This window comes from Chelon labrosus (genome assembly GCF_963514085.1).
Source record: "Chelon labrosus genome assembly, chromosome: 17".
NCBI lineage: Eukaryota > Metazoa > Chordata > Actinopteri > Mugiliformes > Mugilidae > Chelon > Chelon labrosus.
Genome location: NC_140350.1, coordinates 5,812,107 through 5,835,729, shown reverse-complemented (window position 1 = coordinate 5,835,729; position 23,623 = coordinate 5,812,107). Strand labels below are relative to the sequence as shown.

At 41.9% G+C, this 23,623-nt stretch overlaps 2 protein-coding genes across 2 annotated transcripts; one reads left to right on the top strand and one right to left on the bottom strand.

Annotated features, from left to right (window-relative positions):
* Nucleotides 1-289: 289 nt before the first annotated feature.
* Nucleotides 290-8,692, bottom strand: tmlhe (trimethyllysine hydroxylase, epsilon). The gene is made up of 7 exons (XM_084564883.1): nt 7,364-8,692; nt 7,104-7,280; nt 4,164-4,443; nt 3,902-4,021; nt 2,878-3,114; nt 2,600-2,738; nt 290-2,465 (listed from the first exon to the last, which is right to left on the bottom strand). The coding sequence occupies exons 1-7, from the start codon at nt 7,518-7,520 to the stop codon at nt 2,334-2,336; spliced, it is 1,242 nt and encodes a 413-aa protein (XP_084421009.1). The 5' UTR covers nt 7,521-8,692; the 3' UTR covers nt 290-2,333.
* A 1,944-nt stretch (nt 8,693-10,636) lies between these two features.
* Nucleotides 10,637-22,115, top strand: mpp1 (MAGUK p55 scaffold protein 1). The gene is made up of 12 exons (XM_084564585.1): nt 10,637-11,386; nt 15,060-15,188; nt 15,284-15,362; nt 16,016-16,101; nt 16,214-16,282; nt 18,398-18,594; nt 18,736-18,839; nt 18,921-19,001; nt 19,229-19,309; nt 19,399-19,601; nt 21,128-21,202; nt 21,295-22,115. Exons 1-12 carry the CDS (start codon nt 11,264-11,266, stop codon nt 21,469-21,471), a joined length of 1,404 nt encoding a protein of 467 aa, XP_084420711.1. The 5' UTR covers nt 10,637-11,263; the 3' UTR covers nt 21,472-22,115.
* The last annotated feature ends 1,508 nt before the right edge of the window (nt 22,116-23,623 follow it).

Below are 23,623 nucleotides of genomic sequence, written 5' to 3'. Positions count from 1 at the left end.
ACCAGAAATATCTAAACAGTGGATGAAAATGTGTTTTGACATGAATGCATAGCACTGATATTAACTACTTTAATCTCTGCAAAGACTTTAGCACATGAGTCTTTCTGGTATTGGTTGCAAGGCATCTGCACGAGAGGTTTACTACGTCAATAAGAAGAGCCCATATGAACGCCCACCTCTTGAGGCATTCCTTGAGATGGACACATATTTAAAAATGATTTGAGTTTGGGACGTTTTCTGACTTTTTCAGCTATGAAAGGTCATGGAAGTTATTACTCGTAGAGGGTTTTTCCTTTTTCCCTTATCTTTTCATCTGCATTTCCTACATTACCACGGCGTAAAATTATAAGTCACTGTCTGGACAGCTGCCTAGCTACTTAACGCTGACGTAATGTCAAGCGCTCTGTGTATACAAATTCCTGTGTTGTAATCACAAGCTCATGAGTAGTACATACTTACAATCAGGTTTGAATGGGCCTCTGTTGCATGCAGGGAAGCAGATAACGCTTCAGTTTTATTGTTCTTTTTAATAAGTCTTCCTAAACATTGGAGAATCTGTCAGGTTTGGTTAACCCCAGGTCATGACCACTGTGTCACATGTCCATTGAAAAGTGAGGGCCATACAGGATTGTCTTGACTTCTGTAAAATCACAAATTTGATATCACTGCCCTTTAGTAAAACTGAGATAAACAGTCCCTGTGAAACGACAATGTCAGAGAGCAGGCTAACACACCACAGCTGTCACACACGTGAAGAAAGCAGTGGTTTTAGACCCTTAACTGGGTGTAGACTGTCCATTTATAGACATCGTCTCTCAAGTCCAACTGCATTCTTTCTCTTAAGCTACTAGTCGGACTGTAAACAATGACTTGAGCACGGAGCAGGAAGAAGCCCACATATCCGTAATCTGTTTTCCAGATATCCCTTGGTTACACCGGAAATCTTAAAACATTTGCCAGTGGCCCCCGGGGCTAAGCCATCAGAGAATAGACGATGAGTTCTTTGATTGCTGACTGCCTGTCTGTAAATCACTCAACAATGTTTAATAACCAGTGTCAAAAGCTAAGATTAGTGTAGTTTTTTTGCACAGTCCCATTCTCCATTACATCACTGCATGTGCATGTGGAAGCTCAACAACTGGAAGCCATTCGAGGATTCATACGTTTAATTCCTGCCAGTGTAATTCAGGAGACATTCACCCAGGCTAACTGTAGATATACTTAAAAAATTTAACAAAATGTTGATTACAAAATCACAACACCTTTCAAAGCACAGTGATCTGCAGTACAGAGAAAAGTATAAAGCTACAGTTTGTACTTCTATCACTCTCATGAAGAGATTATTCAAATGCAAATTTAATTAAGCTAAGGCTATCCAACGATCACAGCAGACCAAGATACAGCAGAGCATCAGAGTTCCAGGAAAGAGGGAAACATCAACACTGAATAACCTCATTCAGACTGGCACAGATGGTCTCAGTGAGGACGAGGACATCCAGGAGGACCCGAAGATTCAAATGGTGAAGAAAGTAAACAATTTCAACTAATGTGGCCACACTTTTAAATATTGGCAAGATCTTTTTATGTCTTTCTGTAACATCCACTACATCAGCGCATCTTCTCTGCAGAGCGGACATATCTGTTCTCATAAGAGGGCAAGCCCCTCACAAGTGTGCAGAAAATTAATTTCTGTCAAATATAGATGGACTGCTTAATTTTAGCTTTGCTAAATGTGATAACAGCTGCTTTGCTTATCCTTGGTTTTAAATTTTGATAGGAAAAATGGGAAATTGTAATTTTGAACTTTTGCATATGCAATTTGTAACACATGCCCGAAACAACATTAAGCTAAAAACTGATGGAGAAACAAGAGCCTGTGTGTAAATGTGCACGTCATAATCTGGATAGTTATTTGTTCATTTTAACAACTGATTCAATTCAATTTTATTTATATAGTGTCAATAACAATGCAAATTGTCTCAAGACGCTTTACAACATCTGGCCTGAAACCCTCAAAGCAAGCCTGAAGGTGATGGTGGCAAGGAAAAACTCCCTTTTAACAGGAAGAAACCTTGAGCAGAACCCTGCCCATATGGAGGGACTCATCTGCCTAAGGCCGGCTGAGGTAGAGACAGAGAACAGCAGCAGAAACAAGATATACAAACATCTGTCATAGATACATACATCTGACTAAAGCATACATGTAGAATCTGATGATGATACAAATATACCAAGCACAGACGGATTACTCGACGATCAAAGTAGCTGTTAGTTGCAGACCTGATGGGCAGACTGATAAGGCATAGAAGTGAAGGGGAGATGCACGTTCAGGACTAGGCCTGCAGGCCAAAGCGGCGTGCAATGCTGAGGACGTCGTCTCTGGTCATGTAGCACCCGCAGAGCTGCCGCAGGCCGGTGAACGACTCCCTGCCGTGCAAGACGCGCCAGTTGTCTATGAAAATGACCTGCAGAATAAAAGAGAGCGTATAGAGTCATTAGATTACATTTCAATCATTCAGTCATCCCAAAGCTTTAAAATTCCTTGACTGACAATTAGATGTTTTTATTTTGAGGCCTAGATGGAGTTTAACTGTCTTACTCTGCCTGGGTTCAGTTTCACCCAGAGCTCATTCTCTGGCCTCCTCAGCTCTGTGGTCAGCTCTCGATGTGCGACGTACCACCGCTGAACAGTGTCATGGGGGATTGTGTTTATCACTGATCGGTCGTAGTTGTTGTATCTGAGGAAAAAAAAGACACAATCCTGCTGTTGATTTCAAGTTTCAAACATTTCACTGAACCCTAAAAATTACATAATAAATATTTAACTATTCTAACTGCTATGGAACTAGTAGGTTTCTCACCCAGACAACAACATACCGTATCTGGTAAACTTCATCGTTCCAGGGATAAACGCTGATTAAAGGGCCGATGCCTATCATGTGGTTTTGGTGGTTGTCGCTATTCTCGATGTAATCGTGTCTGATGGGCACGCGAGCGAGCAGATCGAAGTTCTCCGGTGACTTCTGCCGCAGCTTTTCTGCGCCGTAGAACCCATCAACCAGTAACGTCCTTCCACCAGTTCCTTCATGCTTCAGACAGTGGAAAACCTGGATTCTGCAACAATGCAGGGGCAGTGTTGAACATTTGAAGGTCTGGGTTACTGAATCAGAAAGTCAGGGGGTAAACCCTCAGCACAATATCGGTGCCACTGACTACATTTACATTGATATGCATCATATTTCATTCTGAATTGATTCTGATGTTTACAGGGCCAGCAAATAAATCTTTTTTGATGTGCACGAGTGGTGCTACCATCTGCGTGCAGCACATAATTTGCCAAAAATATAACAGGAAAAGACTTTTTACCCCCAATTTTATTGACAATACTGATTTCTTTTCTTTGATGACCAAAATGGACGCTGCCCACATTGATTACGGCTTCACTCGCCCTGTCAAACACTGGTTTGCACATCTAGTTGTTTTGCTAGAGCTGTGAACTTGTCATGTCACTTTATATTTACCACACATGGGGCTAATATTAGCAGAAAGAATGTATTTATTCCACCCAAAAAAAGAAACAACCAGATCAAGCATTTAAATGGTTATTAAATGCTACTATTTTCCTATTCAGTAGACTGTCAAAGACTTTACACCATTCTTCTCAATCCAGTTGAATTGACTGAGGTCAAATCAGGCCTTTAACCTTATCTGTTCCAGAGGTCATGGCGCCCCAGTGCTTCACTGTGCTCCAAATGTGACGAAATGCAGGCTTCATCTACTTTAAACTTTGTACTGGGAAGACACACTGGTGTTCTTCGCTGCTCCACACACCACATTCCTCACACTACTATTGCGTTGAGGCTGTTTTGAAATCCAGTACATCCATTTCTCATGCACCTACCCACATGGTTCATGAAAGTATGAGGTGTCAGTGTGGCGGTCCAGGGCCATCTGGCTATAGGCGCTGTCTCCTCTGGAAAAATCTGAAGTAAAGCACCACATTCTTCCATATGTAGTCTCCCTGAAGAGTAATAAACATAACAACTAGTAGAATCAATGGGAACACTGCACAGTCTCTACATAGCCATCGAAAGTAAATGCAGTATATTCTCATGAGTATATTATCTGTAGCAGACACAAGGCCAAACAGAAGCATTTAATACCTGATAAGGCTGACCCTCTTGGTAACTGCCTCCGTGGCCTCCACTGTGGCTGGGACATCATCCACAAAAGCGAACCCATACAGAAGGTAGTTCTGAATAAACTTCTTCAGCTCATCGTCGCAGCTCAGAAATGTATCCCATTTGGCCGACGGTACGTTGGCGTTTTTATAGATGTCTGAGTTCCAGAGGATGCGCGGCTGCACGGTGCCCTGCTTCTTTCTTTCATAGGCGTTGTCAGCGAGCCAGCTGAGGCTGTAGTTTGTTACATGTCCACCAGGCCCTGGAATACAGACACGGAAGGTGTTGTTTTTTTGTTCAATATAGACTTTACATATTAACTTTATCATTTAAATGTCTACACACAGATTTAACATATGCCTAAATGAGCAAAGCACATTTAGTGTACGTGCCACACTGCTAACCTGCAGCAGAAGATTAAAAGAGGAACAAGGATATTTTTGCAACTGAATAGAGACACTATGCAACTGGGGGTCAGTGAGATTATAAGGCTTAACTGGGCAAACACACTAGTTTGGATTAGCATTTTTGACAAGTAGCACTGAATACTTGATTTTTTTCTGAAAGCCTTTTCAGTGTAACAAGCTACAGAACTTTGAAGGAAAATAACTGAGAGTCCACTTTATGGTGTTCTGTGGCAGTTATGTAGGTTGCTACACCATCAGGTTATAACTGATTGCAGAGCGGGCCATAAAAACTTGCCGTCTCTATGTATGCATGCAGCAAAATGAACAGCCGGGGCTCAGATCTTTGTGCGGGATAAGGATCTATGGTGGTCAATGTACCATTGTGGATTGAAAGTTTACTTAATCAAGTCTTGGAGGTCTCAGAGTGTTCATGCATAGAAAACACACTTCCCAGGCTCAGCTGCTCAGCTGACCTTAAGTATGCTCCACTAACAGGGAGAGGCATGCTTGGCAGTATGCCTGCAGGAGCATGTGTGTCATCGACTGTCTTGGGGCTGTCAGATCTACATTTGTCGCTTTATGTCAGATACAGTGTCACTCAGGGGTGCGCATAAAAAACACAGCCCACGGGGAGGCATCAGTCAGTCTTTAGCAAAGAACTGCACAATATAATCCAGACAGACATCGCAGTGATGGTATCTCTCCGGTCAAGTTGTGCTCCCCATTTTAAAAACTGAGCGATCCAGCTAAAATATTTTTCTTCTCATGTCAGGGTCTGCCCAAGATTTCACTGAGATTAAAACTATACGCACAGAAGGTGTCAAGGTGATGTACATGAAGGCAGTAGATTTCACTGCTTTTCCACACCTGGCTCCTATGGGACAGTTTATTCCTCTAACACAAAATGAGACACCTAAATCCCACATGGCTTTTTTTTTCCCACTTTGCGTGCAGGAGGAGGCTAAGACAGAGTAAGGGTTGTCTCCAATTAGTTGCTGCTGCCTAGCTCACCTCTGCTTTGCTGGGGCATCTCTGGGGAACAGCTCAGCACAGTGAGCAATGACTTGGAGGTCCATGCTCCATATGGGTGATTAGGTGGAAGATGAGGAGTTGGAAAGGGAGTATACGAGATGATTTATTTATTTTTTTTTATTTTTTTCCAGTAGTAGGCGGTGAAAGAGAAATCTATGATCCTCCCTGTGTTCTATGTAGCACATGCTGTCATGTTAATGGGGGAAACCTGTAGCTTTTCTCTGATTTATTACAGAGCAGACCAAAGAGACTGAGGATCAATAGGCACACAATACAAATTGCACACCTGTTGAGCTTCTCTTTCTTGCTGCTGTAAGCCTGTATGTGTCCATAGAATATATTAAATGAGCAGCAAGTATCATATGTATCTTGTCATGTGACAGTGTAACACGTTACCGGGCTGTTAAACTGAGGCTGACTTGAGGCTGACAGTTAAATCCAAGTTACACAATTCTCCTTTTAATGGCACATATATTATCTTTCTTTATGGTACACCATTCCAAACAGTCCAGGGTCTTGTGTCTTCCCCGGACTACACCCTAAGAACTGCTCGAGAACAAAGTGAATCTTTAAACAAAACAGCATCTTGTCTGAGGACAAAGAGCTATTCACCCTTGCTTGTGGAAGAGAACTGTATAATGATTGATATATTGGAATAGTTAACCAAGTCTGCAGCGTCTATAAAAAATGTATTTGACCGAATCCGTATGCGGTATATTGTATCTTGCAATTAAGTTTCAACTTTTAATATTTTTCTACGCCACAACACTCCAAATATAATCTGCCCGTGCATTGGCAGGCATTTATTCATATAAGCGCATAATGCACAATGACAGATGAACTGATCATTTTTTCCATATATACAAACTTTGTACAACATTTTGCACATAAAATGCAGATTTTGATGCAACCCATGATGGTTATTAGTACTGTATTAATTGGCTATTTTCATACTATGCCAAACGTAATATAGTATTATAAATACCAAATTAGCTATGCCTCACTGCTGTTTTCTTTCTTTTTGCATCTCTCCTTCCTGCAGTTTTATATATTTATATTTATTTTATTTCTTTCACTTTGTATCGCTCCTTTACAAACAAATACTTCCTTCCAGACTATTCACCCACACAACACAGCACACCCTTACACACACAGCACATAACCTTCTATGTTGTTCGATGTTCTGTACAAATTGTTTATCCCTGTCCTGTAAGTGTAAGTATTTGTCTTCAATAAAAAATTTAAAAATAAAAAATGCAGATTTTGATGCAATTCTGCAGGACACACCTTAGTTGCAATTTAGCAGATTCTATAATATCTATAATATCTGCTAAAACACATTTAAGTTGGAACATATAAAGATGTTTTTAGAGATGCAAATACTGGGGAGTGACTGTTTACTTTGTGCAACCATCAGTAACCCACGCTTTTATGGTATTTGCAAAGTTTCAGTTTATTAATACTTGACTTTTAACTGACTTACACGTGAGAACAAGATGCCCATCTTCCACTCTCGTGTTGTCGGGACGGATTGCGAGGTCTATGCTCCCAGTGTCCAGGTTCCTCTGGTTCGTTGCCGAGTCATAGGAGGATGCAGAGCGGCAGTGATCCCGCAGCCACACGTAGTTAAAATGCATCGGCGTCCCTCCATAGTTGAGCTCTGGCGATTTCATATTTAACAACAGCGGGTATTACAGTGAGGCAAAGAGCATGCATTGCGTTGAAGAGTGCCACTGAACTCACCGAGACAGTCTTCAAGTAACTGAAAAGTTGCAGAAGTCGCATAACCTGCGCGGATGCGCACATTTAGTCCCCATGATTTTCGGGTGTTTCTGAGACCACACAGTAAAGGAACTTGTCGCAACTCAGGAAGCACTTTCCCCCTCAAAATGGCAAGCATCCCGGGTTTTATCCTAACTGAACTTTAGATAAATTACAAAAATAAATCCTAAACTTGGGTTTTGATAAAGTGTATGTTGCCGGAAAATGCTCCGTGCGATGGCGCTCACGACTTCTGGAAAGACGGTCGCTTGTGCGTGGTCACCGCTTTATAGTTTCAGTTTCAAGTAAGACTTTTTTTCTCATCTTGTCTCAGCATCCCGTCTCAGGTTAATTATTAACACGTATTCTTAGAAAAGCACAGCCGTGCCTTCTTGTGATTTAGGTTAAATCAAAGACAGGTGAAAATGTTGGAAGTGTGATAGAGTATTAAAGCTTTAATCCTAGTGTACGTAGCTTCCGGGTATGGAAGCCTGAGGCGGAAATGCCGGTCAAGTCCTATATATATATACACAGACACTGGGTTAAGCAGGGTTCAAGCCAGCGCCACAGACCGCGATGGGACCTAACGGTGCTGTTTCAAGACAGCCTCCACTACGGAAACTCGCGGTGATCCCCACCCACTTTATTTCGCGATACGTGTACATACTAGGCATTACGGTAAATGCGTGTGAATTTAAGCATAGCAGTTAATGCGTGTATTTCAAATAAAAATGTATGGTCAGTGTAAAATAAGTAAATAAATAAATGTCTGAATATTCTACCGCAGGCAGGCTATTTGTTTTTTGGGGTGGGGGCGCTCTGTCATTTCAGCTGCGTCAATAATTAGTTCAAAATAAAAGTTATAAGTGCTCTTCCGCTTAACGTAATTTCACATAAAACACACTGAAAAGCATATTAAGTATAGGGTAGGTAAGTGCTAAATAAAAAATAAAAAAAATATTAAAAAGAAAATGAATTTTCTCCACAACACACTGGCCAGTCTAAGGAGTACCTTTAGTAACAGACTCATTCTACCCAAATGTACAACAGAACGCCACAGGAGGTCATTCCTGCCTGTGGCCATCAAACTTTATAACTCCTCCCGCTGAGTGTTGGTCAGTCTTAACACCTTTAACACTTCAGACTCCCTTAATTTATTTGCAAACTCCACCTCTGTATATTGTGAATACTTGTGCAATATTGTTCCTTTACTTTAAATGCATCTTACTTATTACTTATTTTTTATATATTTTTGTATTACCTTCATTCAACTAGCAACTGTCACTTTATGGGAGCAACAGCAACAAAACAATTTCCTTGAAGGATTAATAAAGTATTCTGATTCTGATTCTGATTCTGATTCTGAAAGGAAAATGGGTTTGTCGTTTCAGTTGTGTCGATAAGTAGTCACACTTAACAGCATACATTTCCAAAGATCAGGCTCTTCACGAGACAAGTTGTGCGTTTTCCTGCACACAAGTCCAACTTGAGAATGACAGCTGACCACCGCGTAATAACCCTCACACAGTAGCAGGTGATTCTGGCGTTGCATGAGTGGGGCGCAAGGCTTACGGCCCACAGAGAAGAGGGAAAGTAGCTTAAGCAAGCAGGCTGCGAATGAGATTGATAGAGTGACTGGTGATGGACAGATGTGCACTTGGGTTAGTGGTCAGGGAGCTGCAGGGGTTCCCTCTGGGAGTGGCTCCACGGGAGTACTAACCACTTGGAGTTTGGCATATTGCATCTCTAGAATACTAGAAGGTCAGCGATTTAGTACACACGAGTGCACCAGTGTGTATAATGTCATCTGAGGGGGTATGAAATAGAGGTGAGTTAGAGGTTAGACTATCTGAGGGCATCTCGTGGGTGTAAAACAGATACATGTTCGAGAATCAACAAGATACACACAAGAAAACAACACTATGAGTTCAAATGTAGCTATTGTCCCACTTCATGCTGTTGCTTGCTGGTTAGGTGTTTCTGGAGCACTGATTTGATACACTGATATAACACCAAGCCTTTCCAAAGTGGTTGGACAAAGGAGCTTTTTGTATGTGTGAAGATCTATTTGCACGACAGGCTGAAATTAAGCAAAAATGAACTTGCTGTTCCTCATAACATGTAGATTCTGGGCCTTATTCCTGGCATATGGTTATACACACCTGCTCAATGGCATCCTCTGGAGTTCCCTGTAGAAACTGGCAGTTTATCAGGGAGCTTGAACTCATTAGCTGGCTGAATACTACCTCTTTCATTATCCCCTTGTTTTCCAGTCTGTTTTGTTGTGGCTCATCTTGAAAGGCGAAAGGCACTGCTGTCTTTACAGCACAGCATTGGCCTTACTGCACAGTGGGCAAAAGTTTAATTGAAAGTCACACACAAAACATACTGCAATAGTCATTGCCCGAGCCAGTACTCAGTATAACTAAGAGGTTATACAAATACAGGACTGTTATATACATTTAAAGTAAACAATGCTTGCTGAGGGAATACATATTCAATGTCATTATGTGACTTTGATTGGACTCTTGCAAATATCGAGGGAATAGAGGGAAAAAGAAGAAAACTTTTTTTTAGAAATATCCAGATTTCAGTATGACTGTTTACTTGCAGATCTTGTTGGAAAGAAGTGCCTTGTAAGCAGGATCTGGCCACATCAGTGTCCATGTGGGGACTCTGAGATAATGACTGATCTGAAGACGATCATGTAGTTAGCTGGAGAGGCTTTGTCCCCTGCAAACCCCTCTAAGTTCACTCCAATGTTACGCCTCATTATTCTTAGAAAAGCACAGCCGTTCACGTGTTGCAACATTCTGGCAAGTCTCCTTGTCTGAACCGTCCGTGTATTAGTCATATAATCAGACTAGTCTCCCACTGTTTGCTGCCATCACGTTTTTGTTTTTTGTTTTTTTAATTAACACCCGCACAGTCATACAGACACCAGCACATATGTTGTAACGGACATGTTTGTCATTAGTCAGCTGCTGGAATCATAGTCAGCTGCTGGAATCACAGTCAGCGGTTCGACGTTGTTTCGCTTCCGTGCAGCCTGATAGGTCAGCCCGGCTGCAGAAAACGTTGCGGTAATGCTGCATTCAAGTACCGTCGGAAATAGAGATTTTTGTGCTCAGAGCCCACGAACCGCTTCAGGCCAAGTGGATTATTTACCACAATCTGAAACTTCTAATCGATTAAATGCGTTTTGAACAAATTTCCTTTTGGACGAGTTAAACAACAACAACAACAAAATATTATTTCATGTTTATTTTATTCCTTGTCTTCTACTTTAATGAGACTGTATATTTACTTGGCGCAAATAGGGAACCAAATCAATAGCATTTAAAGCTCTGCTTTATTCACTTAAATAAAACAAGAGCTGGTCCACATATGAAGCATTAAATAGGCATGTTAGGCGAATAAATGCATGATTGTGTAATAAACATCGCGGTGTAGAGCTGCGTGGGCATAATTATAAAGCAATGGTGCGACAGAAACACGACGCTCGTGTGACGCTATGCTCCGACGCGATTTGATTTGCGCTCAATTGGTGGTAATATAAACAACCCGAGTTCTGGGATTTGGGAGCTTAGAGTGGGACGCGAATGCAGCACGAGCCTGCCCCTTCGAGCACAGCAGCAGATAGTCAGATGCGTGTTTACTTGCTTTGTCAGCGGTGTCCCCGCAGTAGTTATCTCATGTACCTCACCTGCTGCTGATCAAAACCTTGGACTTTTGTCTCGCAGAGTGACTTATCGCGTCGTCAGTCCTCCTTATCAGCAGTTTCCTCTCTTGCAGCATTTTGTTGCCAGCCTCTAGCGGACCTTGAGCGGGGGCACGTCGGGTCCACAGATTTTCTATTTTTTTTCTAGCTAACAGGGAAAGATGACGTTAAAATCCAATAAAAACGAACCTGCTGACATACTGGAGACGGCGAACAGCGTCAGGACAGCGCTCTCAGACCTGTACCTGGAGCAGCTCCTCCACAACAAACCAAAGTCTGACAAGGTAAGGGGCTTTTCTTTTACTATTTTTTTTTTTTTTTTTTTTTTTTACCATGTTTTCTCCGAGCCCCCACATTTGGGTGTCTGCTTCCGGGAAGCAGACGCGGTGCATATGTTCGTTGTTGGTATCTCGACAAGGTCTCTAAAAATAGACCATGTTTTCCATCATATGGCTCACAGCTGCCGAATGTGTAGATCTCTTAAACAAAGAATATTTAGGTATGTTAGCAACATATGCAGTGGTCAGCCACCTTTAGCCTGGATCCTGCAGACCTTGCATGGGCATTTTCGCTTCTGCATTTCCCACGAATCAACGCTGTCACTTGACAACTTGGTCAGTGTGTGCAGCTGTGATCATGTGACTAATAGTCACGTAAGCCTGCTTTACAGATCCACATACATTGCATTATATCAACTTCATATTAATCATGTGAATATGTTTAAAAGGTTGACTCCAGCTAGTGTTGCCCCTGCTGAGGAATCAGCAGTTGGGTTTGAGGCAGGCCATTGTTTACTGCCCCGCACTCCAGGCTTTTGTATAAACTTTATAGCTTAAGGACAGGTTGCGTTGTGGAAACACAAACTTGTCTCTCCGGCGGTCAACACACATTCCACACATGGCCGCAGAGCAGTTCAACACGTTTGGGTGACTTGGAAAGAGACAGGTAAGGGTGAGGCCAGGCTTGTAGCCTTGACGACCCTTAGGCCCCGATTTGGCGGCCACAGACACAGAGTGTCTTCTCTGGATTTGATAAGTCAGCAGTAGCTACTGAGCGAAATGGGGAAGGGAGGAAACTCCTTTCCTGGCATCAGCAGTTTGTAGTTCAACAGCCTTGAGTAACATACTAGGCAGCAGGCACCTTTACTCTGTGCTGATGGGTGAAATTGGCGTCTTAAAGCGAGGTCACGTGGGCCTTTATCTCACACTGGTTTGTGTAACGTACCTCATGGCTAACTCATGGTATGTTACAGGAATTAATATGAAGTGAGAACGCCTGCTCTGCTTAGCACATGCCCCAGCTTTGTTTGCAGCTTTGTCCTGGCTTGTGCTCCTCTTGAAACGTCGGCAAATACTCGAGGCTTAAGAACTCAGCACTGCCCTACATACGCAGCCATTCGCCCGTTTAAACTCCTTAAAGTACAGCTTGCTATTTAACCACACTTTTGACAGTTTTCAAACTTGAACTGAAATACATCTTCACAAGTTCAGGCAAGAAGTGCTTCAGGCAGATGACGGCTAGCATGAGACTTGGAACATCAGCAGCCCTTCTGGCTATTTCTCTATAATCTGTCCGAATTCTTCCAGCATGTGTTCAGGAAAAATTGTAGCTGTTGAGTTTTCACCACTCTGTCCCATATAGGTCATATATTGATCTTCTGCTGTGGTCTTTCAAGAGATCAATAGGACACAAAGGAGAGCCACCCTAAATCGTACATTGGGGAAGGATTCATAATTAATATTTCTTGACGTGCAAAGAAAGAAAATCATCTCAGGAGAAGATGGCTTCCTGAAAAGTATCCGTCACATTCTGTTTGATCTACTTTAAATAAAGCTTTCTTGAGAAGCGTATCTCTCTCGAGGGCTCTGCTCCTTTCCTGAATGCGTTTGTTTATCCCGTTTGCTTCCCCACACCCGAAACTGGCATCTGAAAGGACTTCCTGACCCCGACTTAATGCAGCAGGGCGCCACCAGCTTTTGGAACGCAGTGATAAACAGACGAATGCCTTTAATCATGCGTTTATCAGCTGGCACGCTGATCGTGTGAGTGGTGGGGCTGATAGAGCTCATTGTCAGCATCCCGATGAGACATTCAATCAGAACGTATTTTATTTCCAATCCACATGCACTCACAATTATTTTAGACGTGCCTGTTACATAACCTTCCACCGTTCTTTACATAGCTTGGGCTGCTGTGTGCTAAATAGATTATTGCAGTGATAGTATTTGACATTCAGATTTAACCTTTCCTTCCCGCTCGCCTCCAGAGAGTCAGCACTTTTTAATGAGGGGGAGGAAAACAGTCTTTCCCGCATACTTGGGGGGAAATCCCTTAATATATGTAAATATATCAGTATAACAGCTGTTTCGGATCATAATAGCCCCGTCAAAAACAGAGAACAATAATTACTGTTACACCATCAGGGTAATGTTCCGCATTCCAGATCATGTTGCTTTGCGGTGGTCGACCATGAGGATTCGCAAAATGAATCTGTGTCTGGAGCAGCTCCCGTCTGAAATGTGTTCCTCTGAGAATCAAAAAGTGAAAGCTAACTAGAAACCTACCCCTGATCCTTCCTAAGATTCAGCACTTTTTAATGAGGAGGAGGAAAAACAAATCTGTTGCTCTATACTTGGAGGAAAACCTCTACAAAACAGTCCAATCTAAACTGGAAAAACTATAATTATAATTACACAATGAGAGTGATTACTTTGTAAATCATTTTTGGAGCGGTCAAACGTAAGGATTCGCAAAATTCATCTGTGTTTGGCGCATCCCCCGTCTGAAATTCTCTGAGAATAATAAAGCCAAATGAAAGAAATCTGAAGTTTCAAGATTTTCATAGCTGTACAGGCTCCTTTCCTCTGCGGGTGTAATTCCATCCAAACACTCCGTCCCGGGGCTGTACAGTCCTGGCATATAACGGAGCAAGGCTGGTAAATAACTATCGGGTTGCACAGAAAAACAACTGGCATGAACCCTGCGTCCAGTCACCGCTTGACAGGAAAAGGAAAATCATTTTCTAAATCTGAGAGGTGTCAAAATCGTGTGCACACTCACTGTGAATATGTCAACAAAAACATATTTATTTCAACTGAAGGATGGTAGAAATCCCTGCCTGTGTCACACACACCAAACTGCTTTTATGCACATAATTGTAGAGCCACGTAGGATAATGATATTTATTGGTTTATTGTAGGGCTTATGCTGGAAGATAGATAATATACTTTTGGCTGAAACAATGCTGATGTGTCATTTTCACGCAGAAAGTTTGTGCTGATGAAGGTAATCGTGCCTCGGGTGTAGCTCTAGCGACCAATTAATAAAGCTTTTGATATTGTGCAGGGCAAGCTGCAAAAAAGCACATTATTCTCAAGGGGTCATCTAGGGCGTCTTATCTTGTACCTCATGCATTTAACTCGATTCCTCTGTGGCTCGATTTGTCAGTGGAGCTCTGGACTATATTTGTTGACTCTATGGAAGTAGCATGGATGGGGATTTCCTGCTTTTAGACTCGTCTTTGGATTCATTCAAGTGTGAAAGCACAGTCTTAATGCACCTCTTTGATTTCTATAGCAAACTCCAAACACTAAACATAATCATTTTAAATACTATTAAAAAAAAAATATATATATATATATATATATATATATATATAGCTTTCTTACCATAATCTTTAGTTAACTGTGATCACCTGATGACTCTGGTGGTATCCATGACCACATGAACCTGGTGGACCAGATGACTGGACGTGGTTAATGAGGTGTTATAACGCTGGGTTAATTTTCAACCTTGAACATATGTTGAAACTGCAAATGAAACATAGCTGTTGGCACACACATGAGCAGGAGGTGTTCACTGCAGTTATTGGAAATAGCAGTGAGATAGTGATGTGATGTGTCCTGATGAACCGATGAGCAGTAAATTAAATGACTTGCCCAATTTTTCTTTTAACAGGCGACTATGCAAACCTATGAAACTAAAGGAGCTGAGGTTTACACGAATGGGAGTTCTGGACATATGAATGGCACAGAGCTGACCAGGATGAAAGAAGTAACGTTTAAAAAGAATCCCTCCGAGCCAATGGTATGCTGTCCGCCTCTACACACGCACAAAAAAACGTCATGCCTTTAAATTTGTATTGCTCATTCCTCCTCATTACCTGTGGTCTTCGTCTGTAGGGCGTCACCCTGAAACTGAATGACAAACAGCGGTGCACGGTGGCCAGAATATTACACGGGGGGATGATCCACAGGCAAGGTAACTAATCACAAGGATTAGATTTGAGCTGATCTGCTTTGTGTTGGCATCTGTGTATATGGCTAGAGCAGTTCTACAAAATATCTAATAATATTGTGTAAGTTTCCCTTGTGTACCCAAAACTGTTCTTCTGACTCATCAGAGAATGGACATGGGCCTTCTGAGGGTGTCCTGTGGTGTCTGACACCAAAGTCTTGGGAGTGGGAACCTTTAGGTCCTATGGTTTAGGGGAGGGGCCTCTATGGATCTTAGTCAACACATTGAACTATTTTTCATGTTCTTAGGTATTCCTAAGTAGTTTTTGTGGTGAGGCAGTGTCTTGCAGGGAGTGGCTGCCGCAGTTTGGGTGTTATATGGGGTGGGGTTGCTTGGTCAGCAACAACCTTAGGTGGGTGCTTTGTGTTTAAGTAACATCCATGAATGCCAGGACCAAAGGTTTCCCAGCATTGTAATGAGATGACCAGTGTTCTTCACTTCACCTGGCTGGGAGTGGTTTTAATGTTGCAGCAAGTCAGTGTATACTGTATGTGAATATACAGCACATCTAATATGTTCTGTTTCTGTAGCTCATATCACAATTCACAGCAAAATAATAACAGAACCTGTGCATATCTGGATTCACTCCACTTCCCCTGGTTTCTTCCTCTCTGCAGGGTCTTTACATGAAGGAGATGAAATAGCAGAAATCAATGGAAAAAGTGTGACAAACCAATCTGTAGACCAGCTACAGAAGATCCTGGTGAGCCGACTGCTCATAACTTATCGCAATTGGTTTTGGCCCTATGGTCAGTGCTAACTATTTTTTTTTCCATTTTGCTAATGACTTGTAAATTTGTCTTCTTCACACGCAGAAAGAAACCAGCGGAGTAGTCACAATGAAGATCATTCCCAACGTTCAGAGTCGATCCCAAGCTTGTGAGGTACTGACACGATCAGCAGCTTTTGGTCTTGCATTGCTTCTGACGTTTGCTCTGATTTAATGCTGCGTTTTGTATTCATTTGGTTTCCCTTTCGCAGTACAGTCAACGATGAGTTTGAGTTCATGTCCTCCAGTCCTTTTTTTTTTTCAACAACTTACCTGTTTAAAATGATTGTGTTTAGGTGAACCCTCCGTTAGTCAGTGAACATTCCAGGTGACTATGAAACTAGTTCAAATTTAAAGAACATCGCTCACATTAGTTTTGCTAATTTGACTTGAAACGCATAGTGTTTCATTCTGCCATCCGCTGGCCACAACATGTTTCTCCAGCAGCCATTTGTGAGCCTCATGTGGCATAAAAATGGCTGTTCTGGAGTTAACAACATACTGTCGAATAGCCCGTGATTTACAATAAAATACAACAAACATTTTATTAGTAAGTGTTGAATTCTGTATTATTATTTTTTTTTTTTTTTTGCTGTGGTCGGTGATGGCAATCTACTTTTAAGCTTGTAGCTCATTAATATGTAGGTGTAGATAATGTGCTTTTCCTACAAAGAATGTCATTTTTGGTAACCCAAACCACTCCACACACTTCTACACAGTGTGGATGTAATAGTTTTGTGTGTGCACACATAACTAGCAGTGACTGGAGTGTCTTGGGGAAACCACAAATGTTCATGAGCGCTACTAACAATAGTAAAGCGTAATTTATAGAACTGAGCTGGGCCTGGGCCATAGCCTACGCCGGTGCTAGCTCCTTATACTTGTGCGCTCGCTGTGTAACAACGCCTCCCAAACGCTAGTGGGCGATGTGGCTGTTTTTATTGTTTTTGCCAGTTGGGTCTCGTTTTGTTTACTTCCCCTACTTCCTGCTGCCCTTTAAATAATGACGGCTGGAACTGAGCAGTTTTGGTTGCAGCAGGCGCTGATAAATGTTGAACTGCATATTATTTTACTGAAGTTACTGCAACTAAGAAAACAACCGAGAACATGTCGGAGGAGATGGGAACCGAGCGGGGCAGAAGGAGGGTGAATCTGCTGTGGTTGACCGGCCCCCGAGAGACACGTACGAGGCAGTGTATTTCAAATAGTTCCGCATATTGGCTGTTAAATTTGACAATGTGGTCAGTCGTCTGCAACTTTTCACGGGTTGTTTAACAGAGACTGTCTCTCAACGTTCGCGTTTCAGCTTCAGGTGGAAGTCAACAGGCTGAGGCAGTTAGCTACTGTCTAGCGTCAAGTAGGCCTACAGTTTCCTCCATCATTTCGGAAGGATGTGAAACGTCATGGAAACCACTTCAGTCAGAGTTCCGTCAGTGTCCTCCAGTCGTCTAATGTGTCAGCCCTGCGGGGGAATTGTGTCGACTGTGGAATTTTCCGAACTGTGTTGGCAATACACGGCCCCACAGCACGCCGGTAGTGACTACTACAATTAGAAATGCGACCACGCCATTGCCCCGGTGGCTACCTGCGCCTAGGGTCCGGAGCTATGCAGCACCTAGTTCGTAGATGTGTCGCGGGACTATAAATTACGCTTCAGAGTTTACCCTGAGAAGAATTTACACATGTTCTTGATGTGATGTTCGACAGATAAGTAGAGCTTGTTCATAAGGAGTTTCTAACAAGTGAGACGAATAAAGAATACACCAATACGTCTGCACGAATGGACCCTATGTCTGGACTAAAACAGCCTGATATGAGCTGTCCAAGATCACATCATGACATTGTATATTCTGCTTCAGGGTGAATTCCACTATTAACATTAGTAGAATCCGAGTGTGTTTTACTTCCTTCACTCTACTACTGTCAATATTTATTCTTAAGGATGCTATTCATGTCCATGTTCAGGTACTGCAGGTCTTTCAAGTCCAGTATTTGTTGATGCACATTCATCGTATATGCTCTGCAGATGCTGCAACTATCAGCAACCTAGAAATAGCTTCTACCAGTCACTTCATTTTTTTTCTTTGCTTAAATGTTTAAGAAAAAAAACATATCAATTCAGTGAAACTAGAATCCATGTGGGTAGTTCAGTTGAAAGCACGACATCTTTTTCTTTCATTATTCTTTGTTCTCACTAAGGTTATTCAACAGATGTGCTCTTCATCTACAGATGTATATGAGGGCCCAGTTTGACTATGACCCCACCAAGGACGACATCATCCCGTGCAAAGAAGCAGGTCTGACGTTTAAAACTGGAGACATCATTCAGATCATCAACAAGCAGGATCCAAACTGGTGGCAGGGCAGAGTGGAGAGCAGTGCTGCTGACTTTGCTGGGCTGATACCCTCCCCAGAGCTCCAAGAATGGTTAACAGCTCCATCATACCAATTATATGTGATGATTAATCTTAGAAAGAAAGAACCCATACTGAACATAAGATAATATAACATAGGATAAGATAAGATAAGATGTTCTCAGCTTAACTTGATTGTCTGTTTTCCCTGCAGGAGGGTGGCCAGTAAAAGCAAGGCCAGAGAGGGCAGTCAGTCCTGCAGCCCTTTTGGAAAGAAAAAGAAGTGCAAAGACAAGTACCTAGCTAAACACAGTTCTAGTGGGTATAACTGTAGAATTCCTGCACTTTTACTCTGTTGCATTTGAGTATGGTTTCATCTAAAACAACCATCTTTTGCAGTTTTTGACCAGCTGGATGTGATTTCTTACGAGGAAGTTGTTCAACTCCCTGCCTTTTCTAGGAAGACTCTGGTGCTTATTGGTAAGCATCAATATTGGTCCACATTTATGCTTTCTTACAGTGTATTTCTAAGTACACGTGTTTTAGTCTAATGGTTACAAATCTTTCTTATGTACTCTTAACACAATATCAAAATATGCTACCCACTTTGTGGTTTACATTTTAGTTTTCTGCAAATTACATTAAGGCTAGTGCTTCATTAAAATGTTTTTAAACTGTACCATTATTTTGGTCTTTCTGTTGATTAGGTGCACCGGGTGTAGGAAGGAGGCATATCAAAAATGCACTGTTGACAAAATACCCAGAGAAATTTTCCTATCCTGTACCCCGTAAGTAGACCTCCAGTATTTTCCTCCCATGGAGCAGCTAAGTTAGTTGAACTGTTCATAGCTAATTCTTTAACGTTCAATCTGCACAGACACTACCAGACCCCAGCGTAAGGACGAGGAGAACGGACAGGAATATTATTTCATCTCCAATGAAGCCATGACCAAGTGCATCTCTGGAAATGAGCTTCTGGAGTACGGCAGCTTCCAGGGATATATGTTTGGTACCAAACTTGAGACCATCCAGAAGATCCACGAGCAGGGCAAAATCGCTGTGCTGGATGTAGAACCACAGGTTAGTACTGACGAGATGTTCTGTAGTCATAATGTTAAAGCAATACAGGTGATCAAGGTAAATTATCACCATTACTGCCAGTATTGCTTCCTTAAGTAATATTAAACTACATATGTACAAGTAACAACTTCACGTGGACACATGGAAATGCACCAGCAATGTTGACTTTGTATCCATTAGCTTTGCTAAACTGTTAAGTAGTGCAGTTGGACTCTGAGCAATGACATTAACAGTTCAAGCTACTGTTTTCTGCCACTTTAGCTCAGTTTCTTGGTTAATTAAAAGTACATTCTGGAACATGTGGATGGTAAGGCCAACTATCCATATATGGTGAAGCAAATGTACACATAAATTCCCACCCACATGCAGCACACACTGGACAATATGGCAAAGGCATCAATAGGATATGTTGGTTTATATAATGTAAGAAAAGAACTCCACCCTCCCTCAAATGAACTGTTCTGTTAAATACTTGAATCTTACTTAAAATGGACGCCTTGTCCTTTGAGAACATTCATTATAGGTGAGGGGGGGTTTGTTAATATGTAAATTATGGCTCACACAATATACACAACACACACAAATGTGGTAGTAATAATACTAATGAATTAACTTGAACACGTCAGTTGTCAGGACCTGGCCTTAAAGTGACAATCTCAAAGATTTCAGTCCTGGTTTTGGACACCTGTAGTTATTTTAGTGATTATAACAAATGCAGTTTAATACTGGTCACATAATTCAGATGGCAGCAAAACAAACCATTATCATTTTAATTAGAGCCCAGGCAAAGTGTCCGTGAACAGCAGAGAAGATAAAAAGGGCTCCATTTAACGGCTCTCTAGGGCTGCTCCTTTTTGTTCTTTTGCGTCCTGTGATATTGCAAAATGATTTGCTGTCAAAAAACAGTGACAGTTGTCATGTTTTGTTGCTGATGTGTTTTGTCAGTTCAGTGCCTTTCTTGTGAAGCCGCAGCATTAGCATCAGTGTCTCAACCCATCATCTGTTGACAAGCATTAGCATTCCACATTCATATCCAGATATTTGTCTATAGAGATTACATTAGCTGTACTTAGTGCAGCACAGTTCAGTGGGCCACAGGCTCAGTCACTTGTGTGTTTGGTGGTGGATAGTGACTTAACAGATATTTATTCAGATATAAATCTTTGGAAATATCAATTTAACTTAAACCATTTCTTACTTAAACCTTAATTATTGAACGCTCTCCACTTATTTGCAGTAATGGGCTCTTAATTAAAATGGTGCGTAACAAGCAAATGAAAAGTCACTTTCATTTGTTTTCAGTTCAACAATATTTAAGACAGGATTGCTTCTACTTCTTTCATTACAACATATTGTTTGTAGAATAAATCCAAATTAAATGTGTTTTTTTCCCTATACATTCACACACCATAAACCCTTTTCATCATTATCCATCTAAAAATCCTTTGTCATTCTAAAACCTTATTATTTCAAATAGCAAGCTTTCTCTCTGTAGTTAATTAATCTAACATGTATTCTTCTCGCAGACCTTGAAAATCTTGCGAACTGCTGATTTTGCACCTCTGGTGATGTTCATCGCTCCAACCGACTCCGCTCCTCAGGTGCTACACCCTCATTTGAAAATGCTCCCGGTGCTTAAAACACCAAACCGCCTCGCCTTCAAACTGCTAATCTTCTGTGTCTTCTCTCTTAGACGGAAAACCTGCAGATGCTCAAGAAAGAGTCGGACGCCATTTTGACCCTGTACAGACACTTCTTTGACGAGGTTCTAGTCAACAATGACGTGGATGAGAGTGTCAAAGAAGTGGAGGATGCCATAGAGCGCGCCACCTCCACCCCACAGTGGGTGCCTGTATCGTGGGTGTATTAAAAGATGTCTGTTTGTGTGATGATACAGTTTGTCTAAAAGCAGTGCAATATCACTCCTTATATAAAACCTCGAGTTAGAAATGCCCCAGCTGTGTTCGGGTTTACTTCGTGGTTTATGTTGTCACTGAGTTTTTTTCTTTTTCTTTTTTTTTTTTCCTTTGCACAAATGCGTTAAAAAATAAGCAATATATAGAAAGGTTTGTTGGAGAAAGTCGAGAACCTCACCAGGGATGTTTTGTTGGATGTTTAGACATTTGTGCTTCGGGCTTTTGAGAGGGTATGGGTTAAGATTTGGTGCAGCACAACCTTTTGATTCTTGGAATTAGAAAATGCAAAACAGGACCACAACTGTGAATTAAATCTCTTTCTTTAAAATCACTGGATTCTTCTCATCTACAGTAAATCATTGATTCTGGATTCATTGTGTCTTTGTTTCTCTCATTCAAATGTCCCACAAAACTGAGATTCTAAAACTCCTTTGTTCATGCAGTCTGTCACTCCATGCGTTGATAATGTCCTTTCCACCTTTCACTTTTCAACATTTCCGTCACTGACAGCCTCACTTGACTCATCTTAATTGTATACCTCATGGGGTACTGTAAAGGCACTTTTAAACAAAAATAAATTTCCCAGCTCTGTTCCAAACGTTATTGTGACTGTGTTTCACTTGCCAATCTGTTCATCCCCTTCCTCTAAATCCACAGAAGACAGAAAAAACATGGCGGTATCTCAGATGGGCGAATCAGGGAGACTGAAGTCAAATAAAAAGGTTAGTTTGGGTAACATCTTATCAAGACTAGACTTAATTTTATGGTTGCTGCCTCAGGTGGCTCATCATGTCTGAGCAGAATATTCCATACCTAAAATCTCACCACACGCACTAACGGTTCAAACTGTGGAGGGGAGGAATTGTCAGGGCAGGGCGGGTTTTCATACCTGCCTGAGTTTTTCAGCGGACATCACGACTCGAGGCTGTGATCAATTATAGATCAAGACGTGCGTGTCTGAGTTGTACGGTACACGTAATGTACCTGCATCTCCCACATTACAATTCTCCCCTCATCCACCGTGAGTGAGAAACAGTTACAGGTTATACATGACAATGAATGTGATCAGAGTTTCATCCAGTCTGGCTTTGCACAGTTTCCTGGTCTCAGTGCTCTGAATGTGTGTTGAGGGAAAAAAATAACACTGTTGATATTGTATTAAGTAATATACACTGCTCAAAGAATAAATAACACTTTGAAAACATTAGATCTCAATGGGGGGGGGGGGGGATCATGCTGGATATCTCTACTGATATGGACAGGGTAATGTGTTTGGGACGTAGGGTTGCCACATTGATGCAAATAAAACATCCTACAGAGGGCTAAAAGAAAGAGGAAAAAATGATGCAGCATGCAAGTCCATTTTGTTGAAATTTCATTGCAGCAACTCAAAATGGTAGTCTGTAGTCTGTATGGTCCCCCACATGCTTGTATGCAGCCTGATGTCATTGGATGGTGTCCTGGATGGTATCTCCTCCCAGATCTGGACCAGGGCATCACTGACCTCCTGGACAGTCTGAGGTGCAACTTGGAGGCGTCGGATGGACCCAAACATAATGTCTCAGAGGTGTTCTATTGGATTTAGTTCAGGCAAGTGTGGGGGCCACATGAGGCCGGGCATTGTCGTGCACCATCAGGAACCCAGGACCCACTGAACCAGCACAGGGTCTAATAATGGGTCCAGGGATTTCATCCCAATACCTAATGGTAGTGAGTCTGGCCCGCAGACCACCCTCATGAAGTCTGTTTCTGATTATTTGTTTAGAGACATTCACACCAGTGTCCTGCTGGATGCCATATTCTAGGGCTCTGGCAGTGCCCATCCTGTTCTATCTTGCACAAGGGACCAGATACCGGTCCTGCTGATGGGTTGAGGACCTCCTATGGCCCTGTCCAGCTCTCCTATAGTAACTGCCTGTCTCCTAGAATGTCCTCAGTGCTCTTGAGACTGTGCTGGGAGACACCTTCTGGTTATGGTATGTATGGATGTGACATCCTGGAGGAGTTGGACTGTCTGTGCAACCTCTGACTTGATGCTACACTCTGATAAAAAAGTGTTCCTTTAATTTTTTTGCTGTGTATTTAATATGCATTCAAATGACATTT

Coding starts and splice junctions, on each gene's coding strand:
- tmlhe (XM_084564883.1), bottom strand. CDS start 7,520: ATGCTTGCCATTTTGAGGGGGAAAGTGCTTCCTGAGTTGCGACAAGTT. Junction 2,739..2,877: donor GATGAAGTTTACCAGATACG/GTATGTTGTTGT, acceptor TTTTTTCCTCAG/ATACAACAACTACGACCGAT. Junction 2,466..2,599: donor TGAAACTGAACCCAGGCAGA/GTAAGACAGTTA, acceptor TTTATTCTGCAG/GTCATTTTCATAGACAACTG.
- mpp1 (XM_084564585.1), top strand. CDS start 11,264: ATGACGTTAAAATCCAATAAAAACGAACCTGCTGACATACTGGAGACG. Junction 18,840..18,920: donor CCTAGCTAAACACAGTTCTA/GTGGGTATAACT, acceptor CATCTTTTGCAG/TTTTTGACCAGCTGGATGTG. Junction 19,002..19,228: donor GAAGACTCTGGTGCTTATTG/GTAAGCATCAAT, acceptor TCTGTTGATTAG/GTGCACCGGGTGTAGGAAGG.